The 19521-nt window shown below is 35.8% G+C and overlaps 3 protein-coding genes across 4 annotated transcripts in view; all 3 read right to left on the bottom strand.

Annotated features, from left to right (window-relative positions):
- Positions 1-629: 629 nt before the first annotated feature.
- The window catches only part of LOC130995955 (D-aminoacyl-tRNA deacylase), a 49987-nt gene continuing 31095 nt past the window's right edge, over positions 630-19521 (bottom strand). Inside the window, exon 9 of the mRNA XM_057921482.1 lies at positions 630-643. The gene's annotated coding sequence lies outside the window, so the exon portion shown is untranslated. The remainder of the gene's footprint in view (positions 644-19521) is intronic.
- On the bottom strand, positions 8243-9730 carry LOC130995989 (protein GOLVEN 6-like). Its single transcript, XM_057921522.1, has 4 exons — positions 9453-9730; positions 9333-9376; positions 9190-9232; positions 8243-8587 (listed from the first exon to the last, which is right to left on the bottom strand). Exons 1-4 carry the CDS (start codon positions 9679-9681, stop codon positions 8439-8441), a joined length of 465 nt encoding a protein of 154 aa, XP_057777505.1. The 5' UTR covers positions 9682-9730; the 3' UTR covers positions 8243-8438.
- On the bottom strand, positions 12360-16418 carry LOC130995938 (uncharacterized). 2 transcript variants are annotated; one of them, XM_057921447.1, is made up of 6 exons: positions 16134-16400; positions 15812-15871; positions 15180-15261; positions 13600-14516; positions 12724-13385; positions 12360-12634 (listed from the first exon to the last, which is right to left on the bottom strand). In XM_057921447.1, exons 4-6 carry the CDS (start codon positions 14491-14493, stop codon positions 12526-12528), a joined length of 1665 nt encoding a protein of 554 aa, XP_057777430.1. In that variant the 5' UTR covers positions 14494-14516; positions 15180-15261; positions 15812-15871; positions 16134-16400; the 3' UTR covers positions 12360-12525. The 2 variants fall into 2 exon arrangements, with proteins under 2 accessions (XP_057777430.1, XP_057777427.1); XM_057921444.1 differs by lacking the exon at positions 15180-15261 and having other exon boundaries at positions 16134-16418.

The raw sequence follows: 19521 nt of genomic DNA, 5'->3' as shown, positions 1-19521 counted from the left end.
AATACCTCCAAACAAATGTTCATGTAAATTATTAATCTATTTAATACATGGTTATCTATCGAAGGTAAATATTTAATAAGTAGCCAAACTCACATGAAAAGCTAAGCTATTATTAATCTATTTAATTAAACAATACGTTCATTTCATTGTTCATCAGACAACAATATGATAGAATGTAAATCCGTCAACATAAGTTTGAAAAACATAGCAAAGAAACAATTAAAAAACAAAACTAATATCTCACCTAAAAATAATGTCTCATGTATCTAAAATATGTTAACAAAACTAATATCTCACCTAAAAACAATGTCTCATCCTGTAAAAACTCCATCAAATTTTGACGCATTCTCTGAAAGTTCAGCCTCATATTTCGTAGATGACTCTATCAAAATCTCATCTTTGTACTTGTTCTTCTCCCATGAAACAATTGTTGCACAATATCGCAGCCTCAGCAATCCTAGTTGATGTTGTGTTGCCTTCATTAATCCAGTATTCCAATTCACAGAGGTATCTCCCTCGAACGTCTCCATATGCCTCATCACTCTGTCACGACCGGACCTAATTAAGGATAATTAAGCCGGGGAAACCGTGACTAATGGAGGGATATTAGGAGCGGGGTAGAAAGGGAATAATTAAATAAGGAAGGATCGCATTTCATCATTTAACAAAAGGAATATTTATAATATAACATAAGTTTAGTCGTATAGACTCAAATAACTAGTAAGTTCAGATATCTCTGACTTAGCCAAATAAACATAAAACTTCTGAGTACGCAGCGGAATATGATTCTGATTACATGTATGAAGACATGTAACCCTAGAGTTCATTAATACATAATAAGACAAAAGAATCCTGCTCGTCACTTCATCACCATCGGCAGCTGCTCAACCTGCACATTTAGAAATATATGCAGGGCTTGAGTACAAAAGTACTCAGTGGACACGTATGCCTAAGTATAAAATACATGCTTCAAAACTGTAAATTGTCATGCCATAATAAACAGTACAGCAAGGGAGTTTTTCGCTAAAAGGCCCAAGCTTACTAAATTCATTTGTGATTCTTAAAGTTCGACTGCAGTCTAAGTTCTCTTGTAATCTATCATATCTGGAACTTTGTGCCGGAGAGGTGGCCACCTCTCACGGTCACTTGACCGGCCAACCCGCTAGATGACTCACGGCCACTGGTGTACACTAGCCCTGGCAGGATAGCTATCAACTGCTCAAGACCCGAATTCGATTACATGATAAAAGCCACATCAGATAGATATCATACTGAAATTGAAACATTTTATGGCAAGACAATATTTGAAATAACTTCAATTAATTTAGTCATGAAATAACTTGCTTGAACGTAACATTTAAACTTATTTGATATATATGAAAGTAATGCCCACCTGATAGCAAAGCTTTGCTACAGATTAGTGACTCCTTGACGAGCTCTTATTCTTGCGCTCGACCTTTAATCCGAGAAAATAACGTAAGACTTTAAATCGAGGGAAAATTCTCAATTAAATGAGAATGCGTAATTTAACTATGCATGAATCTCGTATGCATGAACTATTATTCTGAGATAATAATCAGGGAATTTCTATTGTTAATCCAGGCTATCAGATTTAAACAAAAGCTAAGTCTCGTCTCATGAAGCCGGATAATTAACTAAAATTAATCTATTCTCTTCAGGATGTTATACTCCACTGATTAAATAATCCCGCTCTATGTGGTAGATAGAAAGGAACTAACTCGGCTTATTCATTACATAACCTCGTAGGAATTTATCGGGCTTATCAAATATGAATGGAAATAATAATATAATTTCAAATAATTAAAAGGCTCAACATAAGGCAGCCTAATAATTAATTAAGTAGAAGTGGGCTTGAATAATTAACATGAGAGGCCCAATTGAAATAATTCATCGGCTCAAGTAATTAAATAAATCTTGGCCCAATAAATAAATAATTTGATTAGCTGGGCTCAATTAAATAAATCAAACGAGGCCCAACGAAGATAATATAACAGCCCAATAAAATAGATGGGCTTCAATTTAAATAAATTCAGCCCAATGAAATAATGTAATAAAAGCCCATCTGAGTAAAATAAATAAATTCAGAGGCCCAATCAGTAAATAAAATCGGCCCATATAAATAAAATCAGAGGCCCAATCAGTAATTAAAATCGGCCCATATAAATAAATTCAGAGGCCCAATTCATAATTTAAAATCAAGAAAGCCCAATTAAAAATGAATAGGGAGGAGCCCATGGATCCAGTTCACTTAAAAGGAATAAATTCAGCCCATTCTTTAATAAACTCAGCCTAAATATCGGCCCATCAAGAAAATAAGGAGCAGCCCAATTCGAATTATAAGGGAAGCCCAAAACAATTAAATAGATCAAGCCCAAAGTAATTAAATGCAATGGCCCAAACCAAATTAAACAAAGCCCAAGCTCAAAATTCGGCCCAAAAGAAATTAGAGGCCCAATTCTTCTTCTCTCTCTGTTGGAGCCGATACTCTCCCTCTCTTCAAAAAAAATCAGAACACGCCTCTCTCCTCCCTCTCGAATTCTGCCGCCTCCGTCTCCGGCCGGCGTCGGCTATCGCCGAGTTTAGGTCCGGCGCGACCGCACCCGTCTCTCTCTCCGTATCTTCTCTCTTGCTGGCAGTTCATCCGAGGTGAGAGGGCGTGCCCTAGTTCCTTCCTGACATCGCAATCGCCGCTGTCGCCGCTGCAATTCCCGGCGAACGGCGGTCGAACCTCCTCCCTCACGTCCATCTCTGCCTTCTCTCTACTCAAATCAGACTCAAGCATGCCCAATCGAAATTAGAAACCGAGCCCTAATTCATTCCTTTCTCAAATCGCCGCTGTCGCACCTCCATCTGGAATCCGGCGAAACAATCGGCGCCGGTCGTGGCCGTTTCTATCTTCGTCTCTACCGTGAGCTCCTGGTGCGGCCACCGCTGAGTTCTCCAGTGCCGCCGCGACTCAGAGGTTCCCCTAAAAATTGGCGAGGACAACGCCGTTCGTGCCCCCTCTTTTAAAACTGAATCTGCGGCCCCGGGTTCGCCGCTGCTCTTGAATCCAGCGAGGTCGAGGCGACCGTAGGCGCCGCTTCTGAAATCCCGGGTCACCGCCCTGGTTCGACGCCGTTGCGTCTGTAAATCCGGCGATTTACAATCGCCGTCCATCTTCCCGATTCAAAGCAGGGTAGTCGGCCACTCCTTTTCCGATGAGTCAGACGTCGTCGGCCACCGGTCTCATCTGCCGTTGTTGCTGTTATACACTGAAACAGAGGAGACAACGAGAGTTCGTCGTCTTCGTTTTCGAACTCCATCACGGCAGCAGAGGTTCGTCGTTGCTTTGGGCTCGTCCGAACAGGCAGCCGGCACTATATCTTAAAGCTAAGTCCTAAATCCTTCTGTTCTAGTTTCTATTTTGTTAAAGGCAGAGGTTCTCAAGCTTTTGTTGTTCTAGAGTGCAGTAGGATGAAAAGCACAAGTCTTTCTATACATAACGTGGACTGTCAGATATATTGGTGGAACATGATTATGCATATGTGATTTACTATATCCCTCTGTAATTCGAAACTGATCATGCTTGATGGTTGATGCGAAATGGATCGAATAAGTTGAGCTTAGTATATACCTTGTAATTGATGTTGGTTGGCTGCTGTGGTGTTAAATGAACTGGAACTTCTTGAAGTTTTGGCAGGGAAATGAACTGATGGTTTATTTTACTTCTTCCATTGTTAACTGGAGTAACAAATGCTTGAAACTGAAAATGGTAGTATTTGTTGTTGCTTAATGAATGCAGGTAAAATCATGGAAGAAGATGGAGAAGTTTAAGCCAAAGCTTACCTTGAAGTTGGCAGGACACTGGATGGAGTTTCTCTTTACTCTTCGGCGCATTTCTTAGTGTAGAATGGAGGTGAATGGAGGAAGGTTACTGCTGAATTGTTAAAGGATTGGAGATAGTGGCTATACTTGAGGGTGGTGGAGAAGTTGTTGTAGTGGGTCGACAAATTGTAATGCTTGACAAAATGTAGTGTTTGACAAGATGTAGTGGAAAGAAAAAGAGAAGAAAAAGAAAGAAAAAAAATGTAGAGGAGAATTATTGATGTATTTTCTCTATCTCCGTGATTCTGTAACTGTAATAAAATACTGGCTTCGATTCTGCTTGATACTGTATTTACATAAATCTCGATTTCGACATGTGATATCTTACTAAAAACGATAAGTTATGAAATGAATCTAAATTAAATCCGTAGATTTAATTCGTTCATTGATCTGATATCTAAATTAAATCCGCAGATTTAATTAACTTATTGAGTCGGAATTAATTCACGACCTGAGTAAAAATAAAATCAAATTCCATCTCGCTTAAATAAATAACGTGACTTTGCTAAGTCAGTTATAACTCTGAAATAATATCATTGACTGCTTTAATAATATGAATTCAGGATCATAAGCTGAATTCATATCAGGATAATAACCGTTTTCATTCGCTGATGAATAAAATAAACACTCATTACTGGATTTAAAATATATAAAAGAGCGGGTCACTACACATACAACCCAACATCTACTGATTTTATACGGACTGTAGAACTGAGATTTTAAACTTCTATAACTGATTTTGAAACAGATGCTGAACTTGAATGTTCATGGTTGTTGTTCAAAAACTCCGCCAATAAGGACCGCTGAAATTAAATTAACAATGTATTGAAAAACAATATTTATCGAACAATTTATTGAACGGCCCAATTCTGAAAACTTACAAGGATATGACACAAGTCGTTGTAGTTGGAACCAACGGGGTGTTTGTTCACTTCCACAGATGTGTCTATGATGAAAATCGCCTCTTTCGGAAGGTCAAAACATAGAACATATGGCTGGTTGTCGGGAAACACCGGGAAAAAGAACTGGGAAGCAAATAAACAAATTTGAGAATTGATAACAAAATAACGTAAATTGTTCTTACATATCATTACCATATCAATAGAGCCAAGTGAATTGGTTTGATACAAGCGAAGCTCACGATCCATCCCATCGAAAAATAATTTCCGCCGTGAAACATAAGTCATTCCAGGCTAGGATATGCAATCAATCTGTCACTCAATATAAAGAAAACCAAAAAAAATCATCCATCCACATCCAAGCCAAATAAATGTTGTTTTAACTATGAATACTTACATATATGTCTGTAAAGGCAAAGAAACGAACTGGTTTTTGTGATGAACCAGCTATTTATACATAAAACATACGACTGGCGGCACGTATAGGTACTTGTTGTTTACCTATTTATACATAAAACATACAATGATTATGCTTTGATATAGATCACACTTTTACTGAGTTAACAAAAAACGATAAGTATACAGCCAACCTTTCATTAATCTAGAATGATGATGGGAAACAAATTTCGTTCGTTTCTTATCTGGTGAAATAGAAGAATCACTTGTTGAATCTGAATATATCAAAAACTGTTTCATTAATACTAACATTCAATTATATATACAACAATTCGATAATTTACCTGGTACAATGACATCATTGCCAGGAGACGATTCCACATCTAAAACAAAGAATATGTATTCAGATTACAGAGATATATGAAGAACTGCTGAGATATGAAACACTATCTGAAAATATTTCTTATTCTTCTTTACAATTCATAAAACAAAAGTTCCCAAGAAAAAGAACATGTCTTGTTTACAATTGAACAGATATTCAGCCAAATTCGAATGAAGGGACAGAAAACCTTAAATTTACCAATTCAACAGATGTTCGACAGATATTCGAATGAGCAATCAACCAAATTCACCAGATCAAAAAATTCACCAGATATTCGAATGAAGTATATGTTTACAATTCAACAGATATTCGAATGAGCAATCAATCAAATTCACCAAATCATGAAATTAGATTTACCGAATGAGTAATCAACCAAATTCAACAAATCATAAAATTAAAATCAAAAATCAAATACAAAAACCACAAAAAACAAACTTTGATAATTCAGTTCACCAAATCTTTAAATTATATTTACCTAGAATCAGCTATCAGATTCACCGTCTTCGTTGATATCGAGAGACTGCAAAATGCCCAGAAAAAATTACCTTTCAACCGATGAATATGAAAACAACGAAGTAAGAATGTTTCAGGAAATCTTTCTGCTACGAAAATATTTGTTGAAATGGAAAACATAATCGCCATTCTATCGGAACAGAATTTTAGCGCCGAAATGGAAATTTCGGATTACACGGGATTTGCTGTAGAAGAGAGATCGCTGATTTTGAATTTTACATTGTTACCCTTTTCGATGAATATAATTCATACAAATCATTATTAAATTCAAAGAAATCATAAATCTCAAATCAACGTGGATCGTTGATTTGATTAATATCAATGGACCAAGATTGGTCTTTATTCTCCATCTAAAATAGTGGTTGTCATGGAATGCAACCCTATATATATATATATATATATATATATATATATATACACACATGTGTGTGTGTGTAGGGATCAGTTTATATACATGAGTGTGTGTGTAGGGATCAATTTATATAAATATCTCAGCTTTAAATAGTATATAGATCATAATCTCATCCACACATCTGTAAAAAAATTGATCTATGAGAATTTTCATATTAAAAAAAATTAAGGTAAAGGTATAATTATCCCATGAATATCTGACGAATGAGAATCTTTTGCATTTTTTATATGTTTAACGTGTTTTTAGGATGCATAATGTTAAACATAAAAGTATATGGATAATTTAAAAAAATTATAGCTAATCTAGAACATAGCTCTTCCGATTTTAATGGGATTTCAACATGAAGTTCGAATACATCCATATTTTATGCGCTTAAACCTATACACAAAAATGCATAATATTAAACATAAAAATATATAATGATAAACACAAAAGTGCATATATCAATTTTTTAAAAATATAAGATATCTGAAAATGAACACAAAAGTACATATATAATTCAACTTTTTATAAGTTATCCTCAAGTGGAAAAAACAAGGCACATGTCAATTGATAAGACACTTCTCTCCCCCACCCACAAAAAAAAATTAATTAGATTGGGAGTTGGAGCCATGACCAGAGTATATGAGGAACTATTATTGGCCCTCTTTAATGCATGGGGAAAAATGGTTATCTTAAAATGGTCTCTTCATAATTTTACAAAATTTTGTCATTAAATCATGTTATATCCATATCTTTTGAGGAAATTGATCGAAAAATATTTCTTTTCTTATTATGCATATATGTTTCTAAGGAGAATAATCTTTTGTTTTCGAGAATAATTAAAAATTGAAATTGTTCGATTCGAGCATCGAATCGTAGCCCTAATTACTCTTCAGAATAGAAAGAAAGAAAGAAAGAAGTGAGAGAAAATCTCAAGTGTAGAAAATGATTCAATGATTTCGAAAGAGTTTAATAAAGAGTCATATAAGATGAAAATATCATGTGTGATTATGTACAATGACAATAAGAATGACATATATGTCAAATATCATCTTAAAAAATTAATATATTTCTTCTGTAAATTTATTTGAACACAAAAGTGTATAACATTAAACACAAAAATATATAACATTAAACATAAAAGGTGCATAAGTATGAGATTCACGTGAATTTAATAATACCTTTTTGTGTTTTTTTTTCTAAAAATTATCTCTTCCTATATTACAATTATGCCATCTGCACTTTATTTATTGAAAAACTTTATTATGTGTCGCGTTTTAATGTAATCTGAATTATGATATACTCCATCTGTTTATGAAAGAACTTTTTAGGAGGGAGTGACACAAATTTTAAGAAAAAAATTGTCGAGTATATTGAAAGTGGAGAAAATGTTGTTGAGTATATTGAAAATTGTGAAAAGATGTTTTAATTTTAGGTAGAAATTTTTATTATGAACATTTTAAAGGAGAAATTTTTTTAGTTTTTTCATGATCGAAGGCTGTATATATTACCAAAATTACCTAAAGAAGATTATCTACCGGATTATATATATATAATATATATTAATGTCAGGGCTTATTACTTATTAGATCCCTTAAGTTTGACCACACCGAAAACGAGACAGAAAAACTAAAGAAATTTGAACATATATAGAAACAAAGTGATAATAAACTTCTAGATTTTTTTATTTTATTTTTTTTGATGGCAAACTCCTAGATTTATTACACCAAAATTTGTTACAAAATTGTCGGCCATAAAACTAAAACGACAAAGGCGGACAAAATCCTCCATTCTCTTCCCTAATACTTAATCAATAATCATACACGGAACCTATAATCATATTTAAATATAAAATACAAAAACTCCAAATCAATCCTTTTAAAAAAAATTGTGTTCAAAATTTGTAACTATATCATCAAAATTGGCTCAAATGCCCCCCTAATTGTAGCAAAAACTAATCCATGTTTTATGGAACAAAGGGGATTTGCTTGTTATGTATGGGACGTCTTCTTTTGACCCACCCATAGTCCATTGTAAAATATTCCGATTTGTTGGGGCCTTCTTCTTTTTCTGCTGCATTCATCACATTTTCTTCTTTTTCATGTTGTTTGGTACCTGGACATGTTACACATAAAAATAATAAATATCTATATAAGACACACAAATCATGTGTGAATTGAATAATGGGATGGATTATCTAAACATTAATTGATCCTCGTTTGCTGTTTGTACTGATGCAATTGTAGTATATAAGCGTGTGACGCTAGCTCCATCATCAACTTGTTTTATAATTAAGTAATTATTTGAGTTTGAATTTGATTAAACACGATCATCATCCGGTTCATTACAAAATTAAATTGGCAAATATATCCCGTTTGAATAAATTAAACATATGATCATATCCACTAACTAATTAAATTGGCAAATTAAAATAGATCATGTCACATGCTTGCCATTTGTAATTAATTAATACACATCCTTCATGCATAATATTACTTAATATATCTCAAAAATTTCAAAACATTAGTTGTTCTAACTACCTGATGATGCTTGTCTATATTTGATCACACAAATGGTGCAAAAACCTCAAAATGAAAACTTCCATGCATATATAGAATATGTTAGTTAATCATCTCAAGAAATATAATGATCACTGCGCAGATAGTTTATATATATCACATTATTTTTCTCTAAAATTTTCAAAATAGCTAAGATACCTGATGAGGCTTGTAGGGTTTCTTCCTCAGCAGAGCTCTTCATCTGATCGGATTGATACAGCTCAAATTAGCAGGTAAAACTCCAAGTGAAAAATATGTAACAGAGAGAGAAAACTGATGTATTAAGAAAAATAAGTACTAACTGTTTGGTGATTGAGATTGATGGGAGCAAACTTTGCATGATCACCTGCATATATAATTCCCAAGAATATTGATATAATGAGATTGATGTAAGCAAAAAAGGTGTACGTGTGAAATATTACCTTGTTGAATAGGTTTGTTGAGATTGAGGTGGTCGGAAGCACAGGGTGATAACAGAAATGAGATGGCTAGTAGTAATGAAACCATTAGGGTTAGCAATTCCATAAGTAAGACTAGCTCGGGATTCAACAAGGTTTTTAGTTGAGTTGTTTTCCAGTTTTTGCTTTCTGAAACTTGGGATTTATAGCAGAGAGAGAGAGAGAGAGGTAAAGACACGGGTATCAAGAACATACACAGAGCACAAAATTCAGAGTTCCAAAACAACTACACAGAAACCCTATTTTTTAATGTTTAGGAATTGAACCTTATTCACACAATTTGGGTTGAATTCTTGTCACCTACTCCTATATACCATATATTCCACCAATAGTGTTTATTTTTGTTGACTATACACGTTTCTTCAAGTAACAAGCAACTCACCACAAATCTTAGTTCGTTGCAGTCATTATTAATGACAACAAAAATCACACATAAATCTAGTTATTTACTTTTTCATATTGCACTTTTCCACAGTGTTAAATTGAGATTAATTTGAGGGTATACGTAGGATCTCTGTTTGAATATTATCCCAATGGGCTCTCACGGGGATTTTATTAATTTGAGAAAAATATTTACAATGTTTAATATAAAATAGTAAGAATATTGATGATTTAATTATATAGTACGTGCAGTCAAAAACATTATATATTCTTTCCTTTTGTTTACCCTCTGATCTGACTAACCCCTAACGAAGAAACAAGGCAATTTAGGAGTTGAAAGCGAACTCTCTGCAACAAGAAAATCCTGGGCTGACTCAGACTGGCATTGAAGATTCTAAACTTCCACTGCCAAGAAAGCTCACATCTAGCTAAGATAATCCGAATTAACCTAAGATTCATTTTTTGCTTCCTTTGGGTCTCTTCGTTTAGTATCACTTCTATCTCGCCCGGTTTTGTATGCATACTATAACTTTCTTTGTCTTAGTCGATTTGATTTATTTCTTTTTAGCACGGCTAATTAATAATAGTATATAAGATTGTAATATAAAAGTTTGGCTCATCTTTATTACAGTGTAAAATGATTATCAAAAAATGAAATAAGTCAAATCAAATCAGCTGAAATGACCGAAAATAAGTGCAGATTGGAAAAGAATATTATATTAGAGTCAATTTTTTATATAGCCATATTGAGAAATGAAACTCAATATTTGTCTATCTATCTTAAAAACACAAATTTTGGTCATTTTTTACATTTCGGACTGTATTGTCCTTAATTTGGACGGATCGAATCGAATTGGACGTGCGGGTTCGGGTGGTACTTTTGGCACTAATGTTATAATTATTAATTTCTGCCAAAGGTACCAATAGAAAATTACAAAACAAAAAAATACTAAGTAATTTGGTACTTTCCACACTAATGTTATAATTTGTGCCAAATGTACTAAATTACTTAGAGCAAATGAGAATATTAGTACCCAAAGTACCAACAAAAAAAAAATTAAAAAATCAAGTAATTTGATACTTTTGGCACAAATGACAATATTAGTACCAAAAGTAGCAAATTACTTGATATTTTTTTGTTCTAAGTAATTTAGTACTTTTGACACAAATTATAATATTAGTGTCAAATGTACCACCCGAACCCGCACTCAATCCGCTTCCATTCGCCCAAATTAAGAACAATATAGTTTAAAATTACAAAAAATAATAAAAATTTATATTTTTAAAATACTAAGACAATATAACAATATAAGTGTATCTTCTCATTATAAGTGCATATTCTCATTATATGAAACGTAATTTCTTGATTAGGATCAGTGAATCAATTAAGTCGGCTATGGATTAATAAAGAAAAGTTGTGCAGAAGTAACTTAGGATAGAGTCACTTTTACACCGTGGGGTTGGGGGTAGTATTGTCTGAAAAGCATATCATATACTAATATAAAATCTATGTTAAGAGTAGGGTGGGCTACAAAAATTAATTGAACTCAATTGATGCATATCAACTCATGAGTGCAAGAATGATCACATATATAGAATTATATGATTTGCATGTGAAATGCGGAAGATAGACATATAAAATAAATAATTTATTTTTTTGCGTACACGGGCAACAGCTCAAGCAACCGTATATAACAGTGAAGCAGGATACAGTTTGAAGATTTTGATTTTACCAAATATAATTATAATATCATCTTTTTTTCATAGATATAAAAGATATATTTATGTCAACGAAATTGAGCCGTTTCCCTTCTTAGAATAAAGTAAAACTACTAATTACACCTTATTTTTCTTAAATACATTAGAACTCTCACTTTCATTTTACTTTTTCATTTCACTTTTTCACTAAACACTAGTTCTTTAAATCTCTTGTCTAAGATAAACGCCTCAACTTCGTTGGGATAGAGGGAGTAATAATAATGCTATTACAAACTAGACTGAAATAAATACAACCTAATATTCAAACAAAATATTCCATCTGTCCCAACTAACTTGATTAATATTCTTTTTTGGATCTTTCTACTTAATTTGATCAATTTTTTTATGTAAAATAAATATGAGAAGAAGTTAATCAACATGCACATGCTCTAGTGAAACATGAATTAATGACATCTTGGAAGAGAGATATCTATTTGGTTCATTAATGAATTAAAAGTTCTCCGAAATATTTTGGTCTCTTCAAGCATAATTGCAACATTAAATGTTCTCATAATTAAGGAGTGTGCTAAAACAGTTGTGTTCAAATTATTTGCAAAAAGAACAAAAACAAACAAATGTGATATAAAACAAGAAAAAATTGGGCTTTCCCCTTCTGCAAAGCCCAAATGACTGAGGAGCGGGATTTCTTCATTAGCAAAGCCCGTGGCCCATTACCATAATTTCCACTATGCAAACGATATAAACACATGAATTAACAAGGAGGGGAAAGAATGAAAGAAAAGGTTTAAGCCCTGCGCATGTAACAGTGGATATCATATGGCAGCAGCTGTGACAATCAAAAACCTGTCGTATAAATATCGACTCACATACTTACAATACTCCATTTCTGAAATTTTCAGACGTATATTTGTTCACTAATAACCTATCACAGAAGCACTTAGAATCTACAGCAGAGAAGACCTGATCTCCAGCCCTTGTGTTTCCTAAAATCTCTCCTATCCGCTTTCGCCATTCGAACTGGACTGCTATTCCACTCGGACTGTAATCTGCAACGAGGAAATAAGACGTGACTAATGAGATCACTAGTATTGAAACAAGAACGAGAGATCAAATCTGGTAAGGTGAGAATGTTTACACTGGGAAAGCAAATGATTTCCCGCTTGTTGTGCTGCCATCAGACCGATGAGAGAGACTCCCAGAATAGGCTATTGGCCCAGAATAAGTGATCATGCTAGCTGCAGAGAAGCTCGTCTCGCCCATATCATGTTGTAACTGGTTAGCAACTGGAACATCTCCGGATTCCCTTTTGTCGGGGTTTGGACAATTTGCCTGAGAAGCCTGTGCATCATTTGTGGCAACTGGGCCCGTGTTGCTAGGAGACTTAAATGGGCTATCATCCATGGAAATATCATCAGAATTTGCTTGTTTATGTTCAGGGGATCCTTCGCTTATAGTTGACCCACCATCAGAATTCCCTTCATTGCTTACCAGGGATTGCTGGTGGGAATCATCTTCTCCGTTGCTTGCACACTGAACTTTTGCTTCCATGGAAGCTGGAAGAATTTCGGCATTTACATCCTTGTGTGCATCCCCCGACTCAGCAGACTGTTCCTTCACATCTTCAGGCATGCCGTTGCCAACTACCACCCCATCAGGGGAGCTGAAGTTGAAAATAATGGTTCCATTTTCAATCTTGCTATTGTATGCTAGACAGGTAGCTTGAACATCTTTCCTTGTGCCTCCTGCTTCAGCTGATGACGCAGCAGGAGTTTGAAGAACTGCTACTTGATCAAGAACCTATCAGGGATAGAATAGCAACATGAATCAACTTCAGGAATAAGAAAGCATCACAAGATTGTATAGCAATCTAGAGTAGTTCATGCTACAGATAGCAAAGCAGGCTACTAGGAAGAAATACGATATAACACAAATTGGTGTTGTACAGTGAAGCTCAGAGCAACCAATCAGCTGGTATGAAAATGGTGGGTGAAGCAAAGTTGGGAACAAAAACCTGGTCAGGCAGAGTACCAATATCTTCGTCTGGAAGTTTCCTATCTGCAAGGGAGTCATCTGAAGAATTAGTCTCAGCCCTGCCAGCTCCATCAGAGCATGCTTCACTTGTCTCCACTGCGTTCTCTAGGCAAGAATCAGTCTTTTCCATAGAGATCAGTTTTTTGCCATCATTTTCTTCTTTGCTCCCACATTGATCAGCAGTAAAGCTATCGGCATCCATTGAGGAATCTTCCTTAGCCTCAAGACCATCATTGTCATTAGGAGGCAGGGGAAATATGGAACTTTCTATCTCGTTTGCATCTTCCTCAGGCCTACCTTCATCGACACAGATATCCTTCAAAATTTGACAATCAATCTCTCTATAGCAAACCTCCAACTCTGGAAGACGACATTCCAATACACTCTTATCTGTAAACAATGGAGAATTAGAATCTCTGGGAACACTTCCATTACAATCTGCTAACTCTTCAACTGTGTCAAAACTTTTACGCTCTGGACTTCCCTGCTCTTTCTCCATATCAAACGAGTCAGAAGACAATGAATCTGCATCCTTATCCCAACTGCTTACATGATGTGCTTGTCCATCTTTACTTTCCTTTCTAGGAAAATCTATTGTTCCATTATCTATGATTTGATGATGTGAGAGTCCATTTTGACCTTCCTTCCAAGGAGAAGCCATCGTTCCATTTTCATCATTAATAGAAGAGTCATCCGCAACTTTAAAGTTTGAACAGTCATCTCTATCTTTTGCCTCTATTTCTGTAAGATTGGCATCCATTTTAGAATCATTTAGCGCGTATCTTTCTTTACTCCCGAATGCTAGGGCATCAGTCTCCCTCTCTAAACATCTTGAATCAAAGGTGGTTTCTTTCCAATTTTCCTTCATGGTCATGATTCTTCAGCAGGTCAAAGATGCTGCCAAATGCATTTGGAAAAAGTTAAGAAAAATTGTTAATGCATTACAACTTTGGACAGCTTTTTGTTTGAAATTATGAGACTATAATAATTGAGAGATAGTCAAATTCGTAAGATAATACAAAACTGAATCAGTAAAGATGACGGGATGCAGAAAACACAGCCACCAGCATAATATAATAGATAAGCTTTACAAACCAGTTAAAAAGTTTAGTGAACAAAACAAATATCTATGATCACAGTTAGTCAATCCTAAAACAAGAAAAAGGAAAAAGGAACATTAAATATTGAACTGGACCGGCCTTATTCTCATCAAGAGAAACAAGGACCTTCTACTAATTATAACTCTATCAAAGGCCTTTTATTTAATTCTGGGTTCGTAAAATCCAGTTCCAAACTAGAGTCCTGGATGTCAAATGCTATCCAACCAATAACGACTGCTTTAGCTTATTCATAAACTTATCAGTTACTAGAACAATCTGAAGCATCATATGTATGCAAAAATGCAAATAAAAGTTGCACCCAGACAATCCTAGAGCAACCATTGAAGAACAATTTAGATTTCATAAACAATAGATGCTTCCTGTTCCTGGCTTTGATTGCTCCTAAGAGAACAAAATAAAATAGAGGAAGACCTAAAAATCCTCAAACTGATTACCTCACCTTTGCTTTTGCAGATGAACAACATTTTATTGATATCCAGACATGGGTGCAAGGCTGTATGTCTTCACCAATTAAACCGGGTCTGTTATGGGATAGTATCTTTTTAAGTTTTAATCGGAAATGCAAAAGCTCCGGCGTCGTACATATTTTAGATTAGAAGAAATAAACAAAAGAAACAGCAATTATGGAATATTTAGCAAATTTCTTTGACACAAAAAACTAAATAACCTATAAAAAGTTTGGGCACAGACAGTAGACTTAAGCTTTGGAATCTTCCCTTTGTCTAAAGGTGAAGAAGAGGACAAGATAAAGTCGCCCACTTTTTCAAACATTGCAACAAACCTTTAACAGCTAAAATACACTCACTTTTTTTAATCTATATTTCTTGCTTCAAAGTCAAAAACCCCAGGCCCAACTACATCATTTGCCGGCTCCTCTCTATGACACATTCTCCCTCATTCAGATCTAAACAAACCAAATCTCCCAAACCTCTCCCACTTGCGTTCAAAAATATTTCCCAAACTCTTAAAAAAATCCTAAAATTTGAGAGGCTAGATTTTATGTGATTGCCGAAATCTCAAAACAGTCAAAAGGGAAAAAAAAAGAGAGAACGATAGGAAATACTCAAATACCTGTTTGATCGACGACCCCCTTATATTTATTCACAAAAAGACTGCCAAAATCCCCTTTCACTGCACCATTCCAGAACCATGGTCAATAATTGAGAGAGGAAAGCAAAAAAATCGATAGAAAAAGGTACGAAAAGAGACAATCATAACAGCCTAAATCAGAGCAAAAACAGTAAACAAAGACATCACGAAAAGATTAAGAAATACGATCTAAACCCAAAATTACGAATACGCAATTTTAGCACGCAATACAGCTGAAAAACACTTTTCAGGAAACCTCAAATTCTGCCTCAACTCCGCAAAGAACAAAAACATAGAGGATTACCCTTTTTCATTATATGTAGAAGCGAAAAAAAAAATGGTGGCGAAATCTCAGCCCGGTGCACGACACAGCATCACATACGCATAAATACAATAACCCCTATAAAATCATAGGTAGATAGAGACAAACGCATCCTCGGACGAGAGTTCTAGAGAGAGAGAAGGCGAGCTGCGATGGTGCTGTGTGTACGAGGCGTTTTAATATTTAAGTGAAAAGGCAATCACTTCCAACACACATTTAGTCAACTTTCTCTCTCTACGCATACTTATTGTTTTATGTTGTGGTTATAATAATAACGGCATTAATCACTGGGGTTTTTCCTATCATTTTCAGACTCAGAAAAGCTGTAAAATAATAACTAAAATAAAATAAGTATATATTTACTTACCCTTTTTTTTCTTGACCCAATGCCCACTCCCACTGATTCAGCACGGTGTCGTTTTGGGACCCTGTGATTAGTTATTATACATAGATCCCTAGATTAATAAAATATGTGGAATAATTGTTTACGGGATGAGGGCAGAGCCTGACAATGGAATCGTGATTGGGATAGAAATACTACTATAGTATAAATAGAAGCTAGAGAGAGAGAGAGATTTCTATTTTATTTTAATTTTTAGTTTTTTATGCTGTTGTGGGGGGACAAACTGAAGTCAAAGGTGAAATCAAATCCCAGTTTTTGTTGCTAATCTTTTCGTGGTTGATTTGGAAAGTAAAAATTAACTTCTTACTATTTATTAATTTTGTAAATATTGGTTGATTTGGTTTTTTATTTCCATAATCTAAGTAGGGTCAAAATTTAAAATACCCACCTTCATAACTTATCTATCAAAAATACCCACTTTCACAAAACACATATCAACCATATCCAACTCATAATTAATGCCAAAACTACCCTTCAACAAATCCTCTACAAATCCATCATTAAACCATTTCATGTTCAAATTAAAACTAGTCTAGAAAGACATAATCAGGCCCAACATGCTTCCGTAACACTTCGAAATAATTCAAAACATAAATCAACAGTATACCTTTCGTCGACTGGTCACCTTCAGGAGCTCTTATCGCGTTTTACGGACTTCTTGCCTCCTCGGCCTTCGTCCAACCACACACTCGCAAGTGATGGTTGCAACCTTCTTCCTTCACTGTGTTCCGGCTTTCGCCGAATGGTCACCTTCAGGAATCAGTTTCCCTCCTTCACTGTGTCTCGACGTCTAGTATTTTTGTTGATAAATGAAAAGAAAATATTTTTACTCAACCCGGAATAGTTGGACAAAAACTAAGCGTTTATAGAGGAATTATATAATAATTAATTTATTTCATAAATCTTCCTCAAGGGAGGAGACTAACTTGTTTAGCTACTCATAGTAGCTAATACTTGTGTACATAAAATAAAAAGGAAACTAAAACTAAAACGAAAAACTTTGAAAACAAAAATTTAAAAAATACAAAGATAATTTTTCTAGAGAGAGGAAGTGGTGTGTGAAAATGTGTTGTGATTTTCGGATAGCCTTCTTCTCTCCAGCACTTGGGTTTATATAGAGGTTTGAACCCCTCTATTATTGCTCGGTTGTTGGCCTCGGATTCCACCTTCGTGGCCAGCTGTTTTGAATGTGACTTCCACCTTCTTTTGTCGGCCTTGATTGCCGACATTTGTTAGTGTCATCACATGGTGCTGGGCCCTTGCTTTATCGCTTTGTGATAATGCTGGTAGGGGCCGGCTGCTTTTCCCTTCCACTCACGTTTGTCCTGGAGCGTTTGGTGAGTGGTCCTTCTGTCATTCCACCCACTTTTGTCGTTTCTTTTGTGGGTGCGATCCTTGCTGTGAATCACATGATTCACTTTGCTTTGTCGGCCATCTTACTTTTTTGGTGCCCGAGGGGTTCTTCCCTTTGGAGTCTGATGCTCGTCATGTTCATCAGACCGGAACCTCCTTCTGTCAGGTTTTGGGAAGAAACCTTTGCCGAATTCTAGCTCCTTCTGCGACGAACATTGATCACAGACTTTCTCGATCCAATGGCCCAGATGAGCCATATTGCAGAATTTGCGACGAGTCTCCTTGCTCCCCGCTATCCTGTTTCCCCATAACGTTTGCCTTTTATTCTCGAAAGATTTTTCGGCAAACTTGGTTGTTGTTCCTGTCATTGTGTTGACCAGGAACGTTCCCAGATCTGAACTTTGAAAGAACTTGAATCTGGACTTCATTTTGTCCATCTCTGTGAGACAGACCCATAGACCCCATGCTCGTCTCGTGGAGGTTTGATCCTCCTTATATGTTGAGACGATTGCGGCCTGAAAATCGGGAACTTTGATCCGGTTCAAGGCTCCCGTATCTGGTCTCCGAAGCTTGATGAAGTGGAAAGCTTCATGGACTCCTTTTCCAACGGGTTCTGGTGCTGCGCTGAAGAAGTACAGTTCCAGAACATCTCCCCGTTTAAGGGACTCGTTGTTCTCCCATGCCTCAAACACCGTTCTTTGGATCCATTTGGGTAGACCCTTGATTTCGTTGAAGGCTGGAGAGGTGGTATAAACTGAGGCCAACGCCCCAAACTCATACCATTCCTTGACGTCGTTTGGATTGGCTCCTGGAGTTGTCCAAACCCTAGGGTATTTCCCTGCAACATCAACCCGGCAATTTCCCGGATTAATGCCCTTTCTCGTGAGAAGTTTCTCCCACCTGTCTTGATACATCTGCCAGGAAGGAGAAATATCAATAAAATCAGTATCAACCTTAACTTGGCCTGTCATGGGCCTAAGATTGATCTCTTCCTCTTTTACCCCAGAGGTGGAGGGTTGACATGTTGATTCAGGGTGTGACCCCTTAACAACATCTTTTCCTTTGGGCTCCGGCTGTAAAACCATCGCCTTAGGACTTGTGCTAGGGGTACTTGAATCCCCTGCTACAGGTAATCCGCCCTGTACGGAAAGCATTGCTTTAATTCGATTATCTCGGATAACGCGCAAGAGCGGCTTGTTGAGTGCTTCCTGAAGATTGAACATCTTCATGAAGCAAGCATCGATTTGGTTAGATACTTGGGCTTCGTCAGCCGCTTGTATCTTTCCTGCTTGAACACACTTTTGCCATTCTTGTTGTAGCAGCTCTAGGCTTTCAAAGAGCTGCCCCTGTATTGCCTCGATGGCCTCCACTTCAGGGAGCTCCATCCCTTGTAAGGAAATCTGCAAGAACATTCTGATCAGATTTCAAGATGACAATATCATAATCATAATATTGGCATTATGCTTGCCATCTAAGCAATCTAGCCTTTTCAGGTTTAGATTCAATCTTTTTTGTTAAGAAAGCTTTAACGTTAGTGTTATCTACTTTCAAAACGAATTTTTTAGCAAGTAAGAAAAGCGGCCATTTTTTAAACGCCTTTCGCACTGCAAAGAA

Source organism: Salvia miltiorrhiza, chromosome 7, assembly GCF_028751815.1.
Source record: "Salvia miltiorrhiza cultivar Shanhuang (shh) chromosome 7, IMPLAD_Smil_shh, whole genome shotgun sequence".
In the NCBI taxonomy this organism is placed as follows: domain Eukaryota; kingdom Viridiplantae; phylum Streptophyta; class Magnoliopsida; order Lamiales; family Lamiaceae; genus Salvia; species Salvia miltiorrhiza.
The sequence above is the reverse complement of the archived record's forward strand: the minus strand, read 5'-3'. Positions and strand labels throughout refer to the sequence as shown.